The sequence below is a fragment of the Gossypium arboreum genome, chromosome 8, assembly GCF_025698485.1.
Source record: "Gossypium arboreum isolate Shixiya-1 chromosome 8, ASM2569848v2, whole genome shotgun sequence".
Taxonomy (NCBI): Eukaryota; Viridiplantae; Streptophyta; class Magnoliopsida; order Malvales; family Malvaceae; genus Gossypium; species Gossypium arboreum.
This window is the reverse complement of record NC_069077.1, coordinates 9,502,900-9,518,770: the sequence shown is the minus strand read 5'-3', so window position 1 is coordinate 9,518,770 and position 15,871 is coordinate 9,502,900. Positions and strand designations below refer to the sequence as shown.

General features: G+C 31.5%; 1 protein-coding gene and 1 long non-coding RNA gene across 2 annotated transcripts; both read left to right on the top strand.

The window, feature by feature from the left end:
* Window positions 1-4,497: 4,497 nt before the first annotated feature.
* On the top strand, window positions 4,498-10,578 carry LOC108467630 (probable copper-transporting ATPase HMA5). Its single transcript, XM_017768341.2, has 3 exons — window positions 4,498-5,059; window positions 7,551-8,951; window positions 9,031-10,578. Exons 1-3 carry the CDS (start codon window positions 4,769-4,771, stop codon window positions 10,303-10,305), a joined length of 2,967 nt encoding a protein of 988 aa, XP_017623830.1. The 5' UTR covers window positions 4,498-4,768; the 3' UTR covers window positions 10,306-10,578.
* A 1,725-nt stretch (window positions 10,579-12,303) lies between these two features.
* On the top strand, window positions 12,304-14,489 carry LOC128296501 (uncharacterized). Its single transcript, XR_008287109.1, has 2 exons — window positions 12,304-12,449; window positions 14,297-14,489. It is a non-coding gene; the product is annotated as an uncharacterized LOC128296501 (long non-coding RNA).
* The last annotated feature ends 1,382 nt before the right edge of the window (window positions 14,490-15,871 follow it).

The following is a 15,871-nucleotide window of genomic DNA, read 5'->3' as shown; positions in this document are numbered from 1 at the left end:
CATCGGTTCACTAAATTATTGATTAAACTATAAAAACATATAAAATCAATTAATTGTTGGAATCCAGTAATACATTTGAGTTGGCAGATGGCCCAATTAGGTGTCAGATAATTTTTTACGAAAATTACTATCACCTGATTCTGAAAGTTTTGTCTTGTTTTGAAAAGTCGTAACTCAAACCTTAATTACCTCGCTATGATCACTAATGCAAGACGCAGCTTTTCTACAAAAGTACGAGCAATTAAGACAACAAAAAAAATATATTTTGGGAATTAAAGTTATTAATTTTTCATAAAATAATATTAGGGTCAATGTTGATTTGGTAATTAGAAAAGATCCCATGTGGTTAAGATTTTAATTATTATGAAATCGAATAAAATTTCCCCACTTCCTTGTCACTCCAATTTTCTTTAATTTCGTTTTCTTTTTTTTTCTATTCATGGCTTGCCACTACTTTTAGTCTCATTTATTTATTTAAGCTAAACCTACGTAACTGAATATTATTTTTTTCTGATAATGTAAATATTTAGAATTTTAAATAAGGTTTTCAAATAAATATACTTATAAAAATATTTACTAAAAGCAATAAATAAATGATATTTATAAAATTTAACACCATTAATTTTGTCACTTACAAGGAAAATTAAAGATTCGTAAGAGTAAATGCTAAACATTAACTCTTTCTATGTTTATAGACGCCATCTTGATAATCCAATCTGCAACTGAGTCCATAAATTTTTTAATTCCTGTAAATTGCTTTTTTGGTGTATGAAAATTTTAATATTTTTACTATACGCTTATGTATAATTTATTAAAGTTGCTGACGAAAATTGTAATTAGTTTACTTTTTCTTTTTGTCATTGTTAATTACTCTATTGTTATTTTTAAAAATCTAAAAGAATAATAGTATTTTCAAATTCTTTAAAATCAAATTTTGTGAAAATACATAAAATGTAGTAATTAAGTCTAGGGATAAATATCAAATTTATAAATTAATTTTGTTTCAATGTGTAATTCAAACATTAATTTTTATTTGATGCAATTATACATATGAACCTTGTATTGCCATTCATATATATACATCACTTATATACATTTAAAGAAATAAATACATACATTTATCTTGATATTTAATAATATAATTGTTTGTATATGTAGTGCTAATTGGATAACGTTGTAAGTAATTTTTAAAATTGAAGAAATCAAAATTTTGTATATAAAATTATACAAAATCAGAATTCATGTCTAATTTTAATATTTATCCTTTAAATCTAAAATTTAACCACAGTAAAGTGCTGAATTAAAATATGATATAATGTTTTAAATTAATTTACTTATCGTTGTTGTGCTGACTGGAACTGATCTCAGTGAAAACGTAATAGACAAGCAATTTTAATACCTCTGCTGAAATTTCATGAACTTGGTTATCATTTTCACTTCGTCACCTTGGATTATTGTACCAAATATTTGATGGATTTATAGTGAGGGTCCAATAATTCCAAAACATAATAAATATATTTGCTTACATTTGTCAAATCTACAAACATCTAATAATTGAGTATTACTTAGTAAGGATGGCAAAGTTGATCTGTAATTAACAAAACTTCAAACCCTACCTATTGGCTTAGTAGCATTCAGCGTTCATTCAAAAATTCATTTTATAGGACCAAATCATAAGAGTTGTCTTATTGTGATGGCTAAATTCATAATAATTTGCTTTTGAATTTATTGTAAATATATTAAACCTGAAATTGATGTCATTCCTTTAGTGTTTTCACCTAAATTGCTTATAATTAAGCTTTTGTTTGAGTAAATTAGATCAATCATTTTTCCATTCATGAATTGCGTGATAAGGATTTAAACTAGTTTATGATAATTTATTATACCTATATATTTATTTATATTTAATCTTATTAATAAACCTCAATAGTATATATCATATTTACACAACAGTAGTCGTGTAGAAATAGGAAAGATATATAATATTCCTAAATATATGCTTCAAAGATATGCTATATATTTAGATATTCTTAAAAATAATATTGCATAATAATATCCTAACACCCTTTCAAGTTAGAGCATGCAGATCATAAATGCGCAACTTGCTGAGAAAGTATCCAAATTGTAGTTTACCAAGCGCCTTTGTAAAAATGTCAGCCAACTGAACAGAAGTTGAAACATAAGAAGGTGCAATCAACCCATCTTGGATTACATCCCTAACAAGGTGACAATCCACTTCAATATGTTTAGTTCACTCATGAATTACATGATTCTCCGAATCAATAGTATTGGGAATCCAAGATACAAGCATACAATGAATGATAACCCAATCATCCAATTCGAGCAAGGGGGAACAAGATTTGTAATGATACCATCAAGAAATCCAAATTTGTGTTGAGAAGATAGACTAACGAGAATAACATAAGCTCAATCATTAAAATTGTCAAGTTTTAATCGGATAAGAGTAATAAACTCATCGGCCGATCTTGAAGACCTAAGAAAAAAATGGAGAGTTAGGTTCAATTTTAGGTGGTGGTGGTGGAGAAGTAGAACCACCGTCAACCATTAAGAACGATAAAAAAAATTGTGTTAAATCGAGAAACATGAATATGGCCTGAAGTAATAGACATCCAAAGCACAGAAAACAGATGACAAAATAGGACTAAAAGAGTTTAGTCAACAGAGTAATCAACGACTTAGAATGGATTGAGTATGATACCTCGACTTGGCCAAAAAAAAAAGGGTGGGAATAGCCAACCTAGAGGCTAACACTGCCACGTTGCCGGGCAAAATAAAAGATAAGAAGCAAACGGCTTGGAGAAAAAAAAATAAAAGGAGAACCTAAGCTCTTGATACCATTACAAAAATAGAGTAATCCCTTCCAATCTTATTGATAAACCTCTCAAGAGTATACATAATATTTATACAATAGTAATCACACAAGAATAGGAAATATATATAATATGTTCCTAAATATATTTGTAAATATATACCTAAAATATATACAATATATTTAGATATTCTTAAAAATAATATCTTAACAATACTACAGTCAACTAGAAATTAAATAACTTGGTTGAGATATGATAAAGTGTCCATTCCACTTGTAAAGCAATAAATATAATTATAAAAATATTTTTATTTTTTATATCAAATAAATTTAAAAGAAATGATTTTAGCTTAGAAAATCATTAATATAACAATGTACACACTAAAATTGTGCGTAATTTTATTTCTTTATGTAATTTATATTTCTTTAGGCAATTTTATTTCTCTGTCATTAATTTTACTATTTTAATTAAATTTATGTTTAATTTCCATATAAATATATGTTACATATAAAAAATTTCATTCATTGATAGTGTATAATCTAATATTTATAAGATGTGAAAGTTTAGAGACAAATCTGAAGGAAACAGGTAGGGTCTTGACTCCTAAAATACAAAAAATTTCAATTTACTCTTCTTATAAATGGAGAAACTATAAATTAATATATGAAAAATTATACTTTATCCTTTAAAAATAAAAAAATGTTATATCCTTCAAAAACAATAAAATTATAAATTAATACATAATAAATATATATTTTAATCTATGAAAAAAGTTATAATTAAATTCTTACTTTTGTAATTGTGAAACCACAAATCAAATTGATTAAGAGTAAGAAAAGGAAATCAAATTGGCTATGTTGATTATATAACATAGTGACCAATCGATCATGTTTCCTTAAAAGTTCATTAAATTGATTTTTATTTTGTTTTGATGAAATAAGAACAATATTTTATCTTTACAAAACCTGATCAACTTGAACTTTGAGAATGATATTAATTCAACAAATGGTAAATTCAGCAACCACGTAATTAACTATGGTTGAGCAGGGAAAAAAAACACTAAACAACTATTCACCAAAATTTGGGATCTTAAATCAAAGATTCTATTTTTATTTTTATACAGAAAGTCAACTACCTTTGGGAAGGTATCATAACCCAAGATAAGGTTAGTGTATATATATATTTTATATAAACAGCGTAAGTAGCCGAATTTCCGCCTATATTCATTTTAAGCTGGAGTTTCGGCGGTTCAAGCAACTATTTATATATATATATATATATATACATACATGGCTATTTCTTACAGCTGAAGAAAACAGTTGAGGAGTCTCTATGTATTTCACGTAAACTCCCTTTTTTTATTTTCTTACCATTTTCCTAGAAAATTCTAAGCATTCCTAACATAAACCAAGAAGTTCTTCCTTTCCATTTTAGATTACAAGATGTTACTTTCTTTTTTGCATTATATGAGCATAAACAACAGGACATTAGTTTCTTTTATACGTTAATTCCCTGGAATTAAGGATTTAGTTTAATTAATACGTATAGTATTTTTGTAATTAAAAAGAAAAGTTACCCCCAAAGATGGCTAAACCTCTTGAATTAGACTTTGACGTATGAGGTTAAGAAACACTATAAGGAAACAAAGTTCTTTTAAAAAGCCTTTGTTAGCTTTCGTTTTTTTCCCTAAATATGGTAGAACATACTTCAAGCATATATTCATGGCCAACTGACCTTATTTGAGGGGACACACGATCTACCCTTCCTCTATAAAATTTTGTTTATATTCATATTGCTTGGTCCCTCCGTTTCAACCTCCACTTGTCTATAGTCAAAATTAAATCATCCACAAATCCCCTTTTTCTTTACCTTTAAACTGATAAAACTACGTAACCCTATTTCTTTTACAGTATAATTAAGGGGAAAGAAGTTTGAAGATGGCGACGAAGTTGTTAGCTTTGGCATGCATAAGGAAGGAGAGTTATGGGGATTTGTCACCAAGGCCTCATTATCCATCGATGCCCAAATACCCGAAAGGGGTTACGGCACAAGAAACGAGCTTGCAGGGATCAGAGGCGAAAGCTATGTTTTCAGTGATGGGGATGACATGTTCAGCCTGCGCTGGCTCCGTCGAGAAGGCTGTTAAGAGGCTTCCGGGAATTAAGGAAGCTGTTGTTGATGTTTTGAACAACAAGGCGCAAGTTATGTTCTACCCAAGTTTTGTTAACGTAAGTTTTTCTTTTTTTTTAGGGTTCTTCGTTTCTCATTTCTTGAAAAAATTTCGGCTGTTTTTTAGATGAACAGATGGAGAAAAGTTTGATGCTTGTTTTGATCTTCATAAAAATTTCAAAACTTTTAAAGAAATCATGCATGCCATAACTCAAATTTTGTTCTTATCTAAGGAGTAAATGGATTAGATAAATAAATTTTAGGAAAACTACATTTAATGTCATTAAATTATTAATAAGTTTACGTTTTAATTATTTAATTTTAAAAAATTATAAATTAGTCATTGAACTATTTGAAAATTTTCATTTAAATCATTGGACTATTAAAAGTACTACTGTATGGTATTTTTTGTTCACATCGTCTGCACCAATCAATTTCTAATTCCTTTTCTCTTTTATATTTTGTTTTTTTATGAAACAACTTTGAATATCACAAATTTATGAACCAAAATTCAAATAGTTTTCTTCTCCGATCTTTAGCACTAACCGTCAAATCGACTTGAATCTAAATATGTTCTTCTATTCATTCATGAGTACTAACTTATTGTACCGATCATTAATTGAATTGTCACTTCAAGCTTACTACTTAGACTTTAAAATAAAACTTAACATATTAGTGATTTAAATAAAAATTTCAAATTATTAATATTAATTTTATAAAACATTCTTCAATTAATTACAGATATTTTTATCATATTTTAAAATTAAATAACTAACACATAAAATTATTAACATTTTAGTAGTTTACCTAAAACTTTAACGGGTCCGTATGTTCAAATTAATGGCAGAATTCTAAAGACATGCTTGAATAGGACAAGAAAAATGTACCTGTTTTTTGTTTGTTTGTGCAGTGAAATGAGTTGTTTTCACTAAGCAACAAAAAACAATATTTGGTTCTCTGCTTTTACAAGTTTGACTTTATTGGTTTATTCCCACTTACCTTTGCTTGCGGAGGATAATGAAGAAACAACTTAAAGTAGACATGACTATGAACCCTTTCGATTTTGACTTCCATTGATGCTTTACCTACAAATCTACAGGTTGCTGCAATTTGTTTTTGTGAATCGGGCCAGCATGGTAGTGAACCATGACACCCCACCTTACGTTTATATACTTAAATCCCTAGTCTGTCCTCTACTACCACCCTTCAAATTTTAAGTCTATTACTCAATTTTGGCTATGTTTAAAAAAATAATAAAAGTTTCATAACTAAAAAAAAAATCATAAAGCGAATATGAATTGCCACCTGAGTTGTTATGTTTAAAAATTTAATATTTTAGTTAGTATTTCGCTTTAAAATAAAAGTTCAACTTGAAAGATTGACGGTTGAATATAAAGAATATTGAGAGTCAAATTTAGATAAAAAATAAGAGTAAAATTGATAAAAGATATAAACATTAATAACTAAATTAATCATTATGCTAAAAGATTAAAAATCTATTTTTTTTGTTTTTTGTTTATCAATGCATTTAGTGTAACAAACCTACTAATCCTCTGTGTTCTGTGACCAATCTTTACTTATATTTTATTAGACATATCTTACGTTGATTGGAGTTAAAAAATATTGAGAATATAAAAGCACCAACTATTAATTTCATCAAATACATTATTATTAAAAATTTATTATTAACTTTGAAAAGTAGGACAGACCATTTAACCATTTAACTATATATTAGATTACAATATACCATTATGTGAGCAAAAAATCATGTAAAAATATATTTAAAATTATAGATAAAAATATTAATCAGATATTGCGAGTTCTAGGTTCATGTCTCACCATGTCTAGGTTTCTTTCTAGGTTAAATTGTTTTTATATTAGATTTTTATATAAAAATATAATAAAAGAGTAGCTTCTAATTTTATTATTTTTAAATGAATATATTTTTAATAACTTTCAATTGAGTTTATGTTGAGTCTGTTACTAACTCTATTAAGAGCTTAAATATAATATTTCAAATTGTTTTATATGAGATTTTTATATAAAAATATAAAAACTCAAAACAAAAGCAACATTATAATAATATTTCATATATTTTTAAATATAATAATATTTTTAATAAATTTTAATTGAATTGATGATGGATTAATTTGTGTAATTAACCCTGTTACAAGCTTAAATATACTATGTATAGCTATGATATTCAACTTTTAACAGAGGGAAAACTAAGGGAAAAAAATATACTACTACGTCAAGAACTATGCTTGATGTTGTTTACTGTTGGATGGTAATTTCCAAATGACTAATAGGGTTGGACTGAAAGTTTTGCTACAGCTTTGCTCATTGTTACAGATGCAAAAAGATGTTACTTGATGACGTTAAGTGAATGAAGTAGAGCTTAAAAATGTATCCCACTAATTGTTCTTGCAGTTCAATTAAAAGGTGCAGGATTTAGCTCCTAACTTATTAGATGCATGTTGGACCTGAATCTGTTTTGTTCTTTTGTTTTTTTATTGTTGAACAAGGTTTTAAAATATTAAACATTTATAGGAAGAGAGCATCCGTGAGGCCATTGAAGATGCTGGATTTCAAGCTGCATTGATTCAAGACGAGACCGACGATAAATCCGTTCAAGTCTGCCGGATTCGGATCAACGGAATGACATGCACTTCTTGTTCCCCCACTCTTGAAAATGCTTTGCAGGCAGTTCCCGGTGTGCAAAAGGTCCAAGTGGCTTTAGCAACCGAAGAAGCACAGATTCATCATGATCCCAAAATCATAACCTACAATCAACTCATGGAGAAAATAGAAGAGACCGGATTCGGAGCCGTACTTGTTAGTACTGGAGAAGACATGAGCAAGATTAATCTCCGTATCGACGGTGTAAGGACGGTTAACTCGATGAGAATGCTTGAAAATTCCCTTCAAGCACTCCCTGGTGTTCAAGCTGTACAAACATCCCCTGAACTCAAAAAAATTGCAGTCTCATACAAACCAGATATGACAGGACCAAGAAACTTCATCAAAGTAATAGATTCAACAGGTAGTAGCAGGCGTTTTAAGGCCACGATATATCCCGAAGGCGAAGGTGCTGGAAGGGAATCTCATAGAAAGGAAGAAATTAAGCAGTACTTCAGATCCTTTCTATGGAGCTTGATTTTCACTACTCCTGTATTTTTAACCTCCATGATTTTCATGTATATCCCTGGAATTAAACATGGATTGGACACCAAAGTAGTGAATATGTTAACTATAGGTGAAGTCATAAGATGGGTGCTATCAACTCCGGTTCAGTTCATAATAGGGAGACGGTTTTACACCGGTTCTTATAAAGCATTACGCCATGGGTCTGCAAATATGGATGTTTTAATCGCATTGGGGACTAATGCAGCTTACTTTTATTCTGTATACACTGTGATAAGAGCTGCTTCTTCTCCAGATTTTGAAGGTACTGATTTTTTTGAAACAAGTGCAATGCTTATCTCATTCATTTTACTTGGTAAGTATCTTGAGGTTCTAGCTAAAGGAAAAACTTCAGAAGCCATTGCTAAGCTTATGAACCTTGCACCTGAGACAGCAATATTGTTGAGTTTAGATGAAGAAGGGAATGTGATAAGTGAAGAAGAAATCGATAGTCGATTGATACAAAAGAATGATATTATCAAAATCATACCTGGAGCAAAAGTAGCTTCAGATGGGTTTGTTTTGTGGGGACAAAGTCATATAAATGAAAGCATGATAACCGGAGAAGCACGACCGGTGGCAAAAAGGAAAGGCGATACGGTTATCGGAGGTACGGTTAATGAGAATGGAGTATTGCATATTAAAGCAACAAAGGTTGGTTCAGAAAGTGCACTTGCACAGATTGTTCGTCTTGTTGAATCTGCTCAAATGGCCAAAGCTCCTGTACAGAAGTTTGCCGATCGTATTTCCAAATATTTCGTGCCTCTGGTAAGTCAAGAGAGTCCTTTTAGGATTGTTTCCACAAAGTTGGTTTTAAGCTACTTCTTCTTGTTGTTGTCTTCAACAGGTGATCATGCTTTCATTTTCAACGTGGCTTGCATGGTTTTTAGCTGGAAAGCTCCATGGTTACCCTGAATCATGGATACCATCTTCAATGGACAGTTTCGAGCTGGCACTTCAGTTTGGAATCTCAGTGATGGTCATAGCTTGTCCATGTGCCTTGGGGCTTGCAACCCCTACTGCTGTTATGGTCGGTACCGGTGTCGGTGCATCTCTAGGTGTATTAATCAAAGGTGGTCAAGCATTGGAAGGTGCACATAAGGTAAATTGCATTGTATTCGACAAGACAGGAACTCTCACGGTCGGAAAGCCGGTCGTTGTTAACACAAGACTGTTGAAAAACGTGGTGTTACATGAATTCTACGAGCTTGTTGCTGCAACTGAGGCAAACAGTGAGCATCCCTTAGCCAAAGCCATTATCGAGTATGCCAAGAAGTTCAGAGAAGATGAAGAGAACCCTGCATGGCCAGAAGCACGTGACTTCGTCTCTAAAACAGGACATGGAGTGAAAGCCATTGTTAGGAACAAGGAGGTAATTGTGGGAAACAAGAGCTTAATGTTGGAAAACAATATTGTTATTCCAGTTGATGCTCAAGACATGTTAACCGAAACCGAATCGATGGCTCAAACCGGTATTTTAGTATCGATAGACAGTGAAGTAACGGGAGTTCTCGCCATATCCGATCCAGTGAAACCAGGTGCACAAGAAGTTATTTCCATCCTCAAGTCAATGAATGTAAGAAGCATCATGGTGACTGGTGATAATTGGGGAACTGCAAGTTCCATTGCTAGTCAAATTGGCATTGAAACTGTTGTTGCAGAAGCTAAACCTGAACAAAAAGCAGAGAAAGTAAAAGAGTTACAAGCGGAAGGTTATGCTGTGGCAATGGTAGGGGATGGCATCAATGATTCGCCGGCACTTGTAGCCGCCGATGTCGGTATGGCAATCGGTGCAGGAACAGATATTGCAATAGAAGCAGCTGATATAGTTCTGATGAAGAGTAATTTAGAGGATGTGATCACAGCCATACACCTTTCCAGGAAAACATTTTCTCGTATTCGCCTCAACTATATTTGGGCATTGGGGTATAATATACTTGGGATTCCAATAGCTGCAGGGGCTCTATTTCCATCAACTGGATTTCGTTTACCTCCATGGATTGCTGGAGCTGCCATGGCTGCTTCCTCTGTTAGTGTTGTTTGCTGCTCACTCTTGTTAAAGAATTACGAGAGACCCAAGAAGCTAGAAAACCTTGAGATTGGTGGAATACAGATTGAATAATAGATAATGGGCGTTCTATATATCCACTTATATATCTATGCAGGTTTGTTATATGTGTATATGTATAGGTTAGGGATGTGAAATTTGGCAGACTAAATAATAAAGGTATCATGCAAATACTGGTTTCACTAGGCTGCCAATTTATGTACATATATTTGGCGTTATGATTTTCAGGATATAACTGTAGTTTCAAAATTAGGCGATCTTTGCATCATTGCATGATGAAAGGTTTTTTTTTTTCTTCTATAATATTAATTTTATTAATTAGTAAAATATATTTAAATTATTAAAGTAGTAATAAAAATATATAAATAAATTAATGCATGAAGTTTATTAAGTTACATTCTATTAGTGTTTGAGTTGATAATTTATCAGTAAAAGTACGATGGAATCCATTGAATTTAGGATGGACTACATTTCGGACTCTCTATTGAAAAATAAGTAAATTAGTCCTTATGCATTTAGAAACGCGCAAATTAACTTTTCCATTAAATTTTAGCTGTTAAATAATTATGTGAAACGTTAAACCCATGCTCAAAATTAAGTTTTTATAGGTAAAGTATAAAAATTGTCACCCAATTGTGACTTTCATTATATTTTGGTGACCCAACTATTAATTTCGATTTAGTCACTAAACTTTTCGAATTAAATATCTTAGTCACTCTAAGCTTTTGTAATATTTTTTTATTGGTCTTATAACAAATTTAGCCCACTAATATTTACACATCTATCATTTTGATCCTAAATATAAAATATTCAACAAATTTAGCCGTCAATGTTTACAAAATTTATCATTTTAGTTCTAATTTTAAAAAAAATAATGAATTTGGCCCTCAATATTATAAAATTTGTCAATTTAGTCCTAACTGTGAAAATTAATATTTATAAGATGGGAAAGTCAAGAGACGAATATGAGGAAGCAGGCAGGGGCCTTGACCCCCTAAAAAAAATTTTCAATTTAGTATTCTTATAAATAAAGAAACTATAAATTAATATATAATGAACTTACATTTTGACCCATTCAAATGAATTTTTTAATTCAATTCTCTTATAAATAAAGAAAATAATAAGATTGTACTTTAACCCCTCAAAATAAAAATGTTTAGTCCCTTCAAAATGATCAAAATTATAAATTAATATATAATAAATTTATATTTTAATCTATAAAATGTTATGGTTAAATTCCGACTCTGTAAATTTGTCATCGCTGAACCGTAAATCAAATTGATTCACAAAGATAGAGTAGGAAAAGGAAATCAATTTGGCTATGTCGATTACATCGTAGTGACCAATCAATCATGTTTCCTTAAAAGTTTATTAAATTGATTTTTATTTTATTTTGATGAAATAAGCACAATATTCTAGGTTTGCAAAGCCTTAGACTTTTGAGAATGATATTAATAGAACAAATGGTAAATTCAGCAATTGGTTGAGCAGTAAACTAAATAGTTATTCACTTAGATATCTTAAGTTGGGATCTTAAATCAAAGATATTATTTTTATTTTTATCTTTAATTTTATACAAAAAGTTAACCACGTTAGGGAATGTAACGCCCCAATTTTCGGGAATCCTGTGAATGTTGGCATAGGTTTAATTATGTTAGTGGGCCTCTAGAAGGCCCAAGCTTAATATAGAACCCGGTAATTTTAGTTAATTTTTGTTCCATAAGAAAAAGGGGGTGAAATTATGAAATAGAACCTATGTGAAAATGTTTGAAAATACTATAGGCTAAATTGAAGTGGCCAAATAAATTGGAGTGTAAAATAGGAGGATTTGCATGACAAACCTCCCATTTTACATGAAGTGGCCAGCCATCATGTTGTTGTAGACAAAATGTGCACTTGATATCCATAATTTATGGTACAAATTGATACAAATTGATAATAGGTTAGGTAAATGTTCCATGATAATGGGTTAGGTAAATGTTTCATGATAATGGGTTAGGTAAATGTTTCATGATAAGAATTTCATGTCTTTTGTATTAAAGAATTAAATGGATGAAATATGAAGTTTTATTAAAAGAAAAAGGGGTGAAAAGAACAAAGTTTTGTCCATCTTTGTTCATCATAGCTGAAAGTTAGAGAAAAGAAAGGAGAGGAGAAAGCTCTTGAGTATTCGGTCATTAGGAGGAGGAAAATTGAAGGTAAGTTCTTGGTACCTTGCTTCTATTTTGAGGTTCATGAGTTCTTCTTGATTCTACCTTAACTCTTGAAGTATATTTTGATTTTTAGTTGTGTTGTGAGCATTTGGTCATGAATTAAAATGAAGGAAATGGTTGTTGTTTCATGTTCTTTTAATGAAAAATGGAAGATATGTGAAGTTGAGCCAAACAAATGAGCATGCATGTGCCTTAAATGCTAAAGGGAAAAATCGGCTAACATGTTGTGCTTTAAAATGATAAAATGGAGATTATGCTTAAGTAAAAATCATAGATATGTGATGATTGATTGGTGATATACATGTTTAAATAACATGCATGCAAGATAGGTGTATGAAAGAGTGATTTGGTAATAAATCTGCTTGGGACAGCAGCAGTAACGTGACTTTGGAAAATCACCATAAATTGTGGGAGATGAATTAGAAGCTGAATAAATTATGTAATTAAAGCTTATTGAGTCTAGTTTCTAATGAAATAAAAAATAACATATTTTGAATTCTGTACAATGAAAAATTTGATTCGTAATGAAGAGTGGTCAGATTAGTCAAATAGTGAAACACGGGAAACTTTGAGAAAAATCTGGTATTGATTGGCTAAACCAAAAATTCTGAAAATTTTATGGATAGAAGATATATGAGTCTATTTTCAGGGAAAATTAACGGAACTTGATTTGGAGTTTCGTAGCTCCAGTTATAAATAATTTAGTGACTGTTGCTCAGGAAGACAACTTGCAATGAAATTATGATTATGTGGTAAACATTGACAAAAATTTGTTAATGAGTTGCTTATTGATTTCTTATAAGCTTACTATGATCTGTAGGTGTGGTTGACCGAATATTGTAAGGGGTTAATACGTAGTTTGTATTTGAATAGTTAGATAAACGTGTTAGTAATCCAATTGTAGGCGGTTCGTGTGTGGATTTCGTCAGTATATCGTCGCAAACAGGTGTGTAACTAACACCCTCTTTCTTAGTCTGGATCGGCAAAATTCGAAAAGTCGAAATACCGAAAACCGGTGTTTTGTAGATTTGCGAGTGTGCGAATGCTCGTGAGGTAAATCGATTAATGTTTTTGGTAAACTGCAAAATTTGGATTGCAAAGTGCATGATTTCTGTACCCTCGATATTTTTGGGCTTAATGGGCCAAAATTGGAATGATGGGCCAACGGGCCCAATTCGGTAAGAACCCTCGGTACGTGATTTTGTAGTACGTGAAAAGTAGGAATATGCATGAAAAACCCTAAAATAGATAAATTACTGAAATACCTTTAAAAGTGGAAAATTTACAGTTTTATCCCTAAGAGATAAATTACCGAAATACCCCTAGGTTTAAATTGACTTAAATGCATGTTTGACTGTTGTTATTTACTGCATGCCATGTTGTTATTATCTGATGCATGGGACTGGGATATTGACGGAGGAAGTACTGAAAGTGACTTGTCCACGTCTTGGAGGCTTTGCCTCAATTTATCGTTAATCGAGCAAAAAGGGCAAGAATGTGGAGTGTTGGGCTAGGTGGGTTGAGCTATTCCCCACATGGAGTGTATGGCTGGTATGGGTGGAGTGTAGTGATTGGTGGGTTGAGTAGTCTCCCCGAATGGGCTTGCATATGTTATTGATGTTGCATGTATTTTGAAATAGGCCTATGGGCCATATCATTATCTAAATAAGGGCTAAGACCCGCTTTATTGTAATCTGAAAAGGGCTCGCCCAGCACCATGTTATTACTGAATGGGTTTAGGCCCAATAGGCTTGAGTGACTTGGGCTTTGAATAGGTTTTCCTTACACACTGAGTTTCCCCAAACTCACCCCTTTTATTTTCATCCACGCAGGAAATCCCCAACCATAATGGGCTTGGAGCTGTGAGGGAATTCGAAGTGGCCACCTGTTCTGAAAGTTTGATTTTCTTCTGGTGAACTGGACATCCTTTTGTTTACGTTTGAAGTTTTGAGTTTTTAAATGTAATAAGGCCACTTAATTATTTTTAATGGTTTTAATATGTATTACTAAGATAGGTATTACTTATTTTAACTGTTGAAATTGGATAACTTTAGGGCGCGTTTTCAAAAACAACAGTTGATTTCAAAATAACACGACAACAAGCAAAGCTTCCGCAATGAAAGTATTTTCCAAAATTAATCACTTTTCCTAAAAATAACTTAATCAAATCGATTTCCTAGAAATATCCATGACGTTAAGGTGTGGCAATGGCGGTATGCATGTCCAGGATTGGATCCGAAGGGAGCTTGGTACTTAAGCAGTCCGATGGATTCATCACCTCTTTTCCGGTTTCCTACCTAGTGCACAGCTTCCATTCACTTTAACCTACAATGAAATTATCTTTTAAAACATTAAGTAGGTTTTTCTGGATTAATAATATAAAATGTTTTTAACGCTTCGATGTAGCATGTCAGATCCAGCCATAACGTCTGGGCCGGGTTTGGGATGTTACAGGGAAAGTATCATAACACAAGAAATGTGTTTTCATTTAAAAAATATTTAAGTTTAAAATTTTACCATATATTCGTGTTAATTTGTTTTATTATTTGTATTTCCTATTATTGATTTAATTTAATTTAATTATAAATATAATTTTAATTAATTATAGTTTTATAATTTTAGTATATATCTACGCATATTCCAATATATGTACATTTAGAGAGTATATTATTTAAGTTAAATATCACACAAAAATATTGATGTAAAAATAGAGTACACTTATATATGCATAATCTTGTAATCATATAAAAAAATTTGATGGTTTGGATGAAATTACCTGGATTGCCGGAAGGCATGTATGCAAAAAACTTGCTCAAGGTCATTGGAAATGTGATTGGTCCCATTGCAATAATTGACCAGAATAGCAATAACAATTCCAGGGGGCAGTTCGCAAGCCTCGCAGTTTTTATAGATTTGGGAAAACCTTTGGTCTCACGAATTGATGCGAAAATACAGAGGGTGGTGTATGAATCATTACCTGAAGTTTACTTCGATTGTGGGAGATTTGGACACAACGGTGATATGTGCCCTTTCAGACCTGGGAAAGGGGATAATACTGAAGGGAAAGTGAAGGGTTCTACTGGTAAGGAAACGTCAACTCAGGAACAGTTGGAGGAAGAGAGATTTGACCCGTGGATGTTGGTTGAACAGCGGCAACGACAAAGCTCTAGACCGACGGCAAACTCAAAGGATGGCAGTGTCAAACCGACGACTGGAGGGTCTCGATTTGGTGTTCTTAGCGATAATTACGGAAGTATAGATGGTAGTGAATCGATGAGATTCAATGAATTTGAGGAAATTAGGATTTTGGGATAAAAATATGAAGAAAAAAAAAAATCTGTAACACCCCTAACCTATGTTCATCATCAGAATAGAATTTCAAAATATCAACGATCAAACAGACATAA

Bases quoted from the DNA above. Each gene is read 5' to 3' on its own strand.
- LOC108467630 (XM_017768341.2), top strand. From the start codon at position 4,769: ATGGCGACGAAGTTGTTAGCTTTGGCATGCATAAGGAAGGAGAGTTAT. The intron at 5,060-7,550 runs GTAAGTTTTTCT...AAACATTTATAG, and splicing joins TCTACCCAAGTTTTGTTAAC to GAAGAGAGCATCCGTGAGGC. The intron at 8,952-9,030 runs GTAAGTCAAGAG...TGTCTTCAACAG, and splicing joins CCAAATATTTCGTGCCTCTG to GTGATCATGCTTTCATTTTC.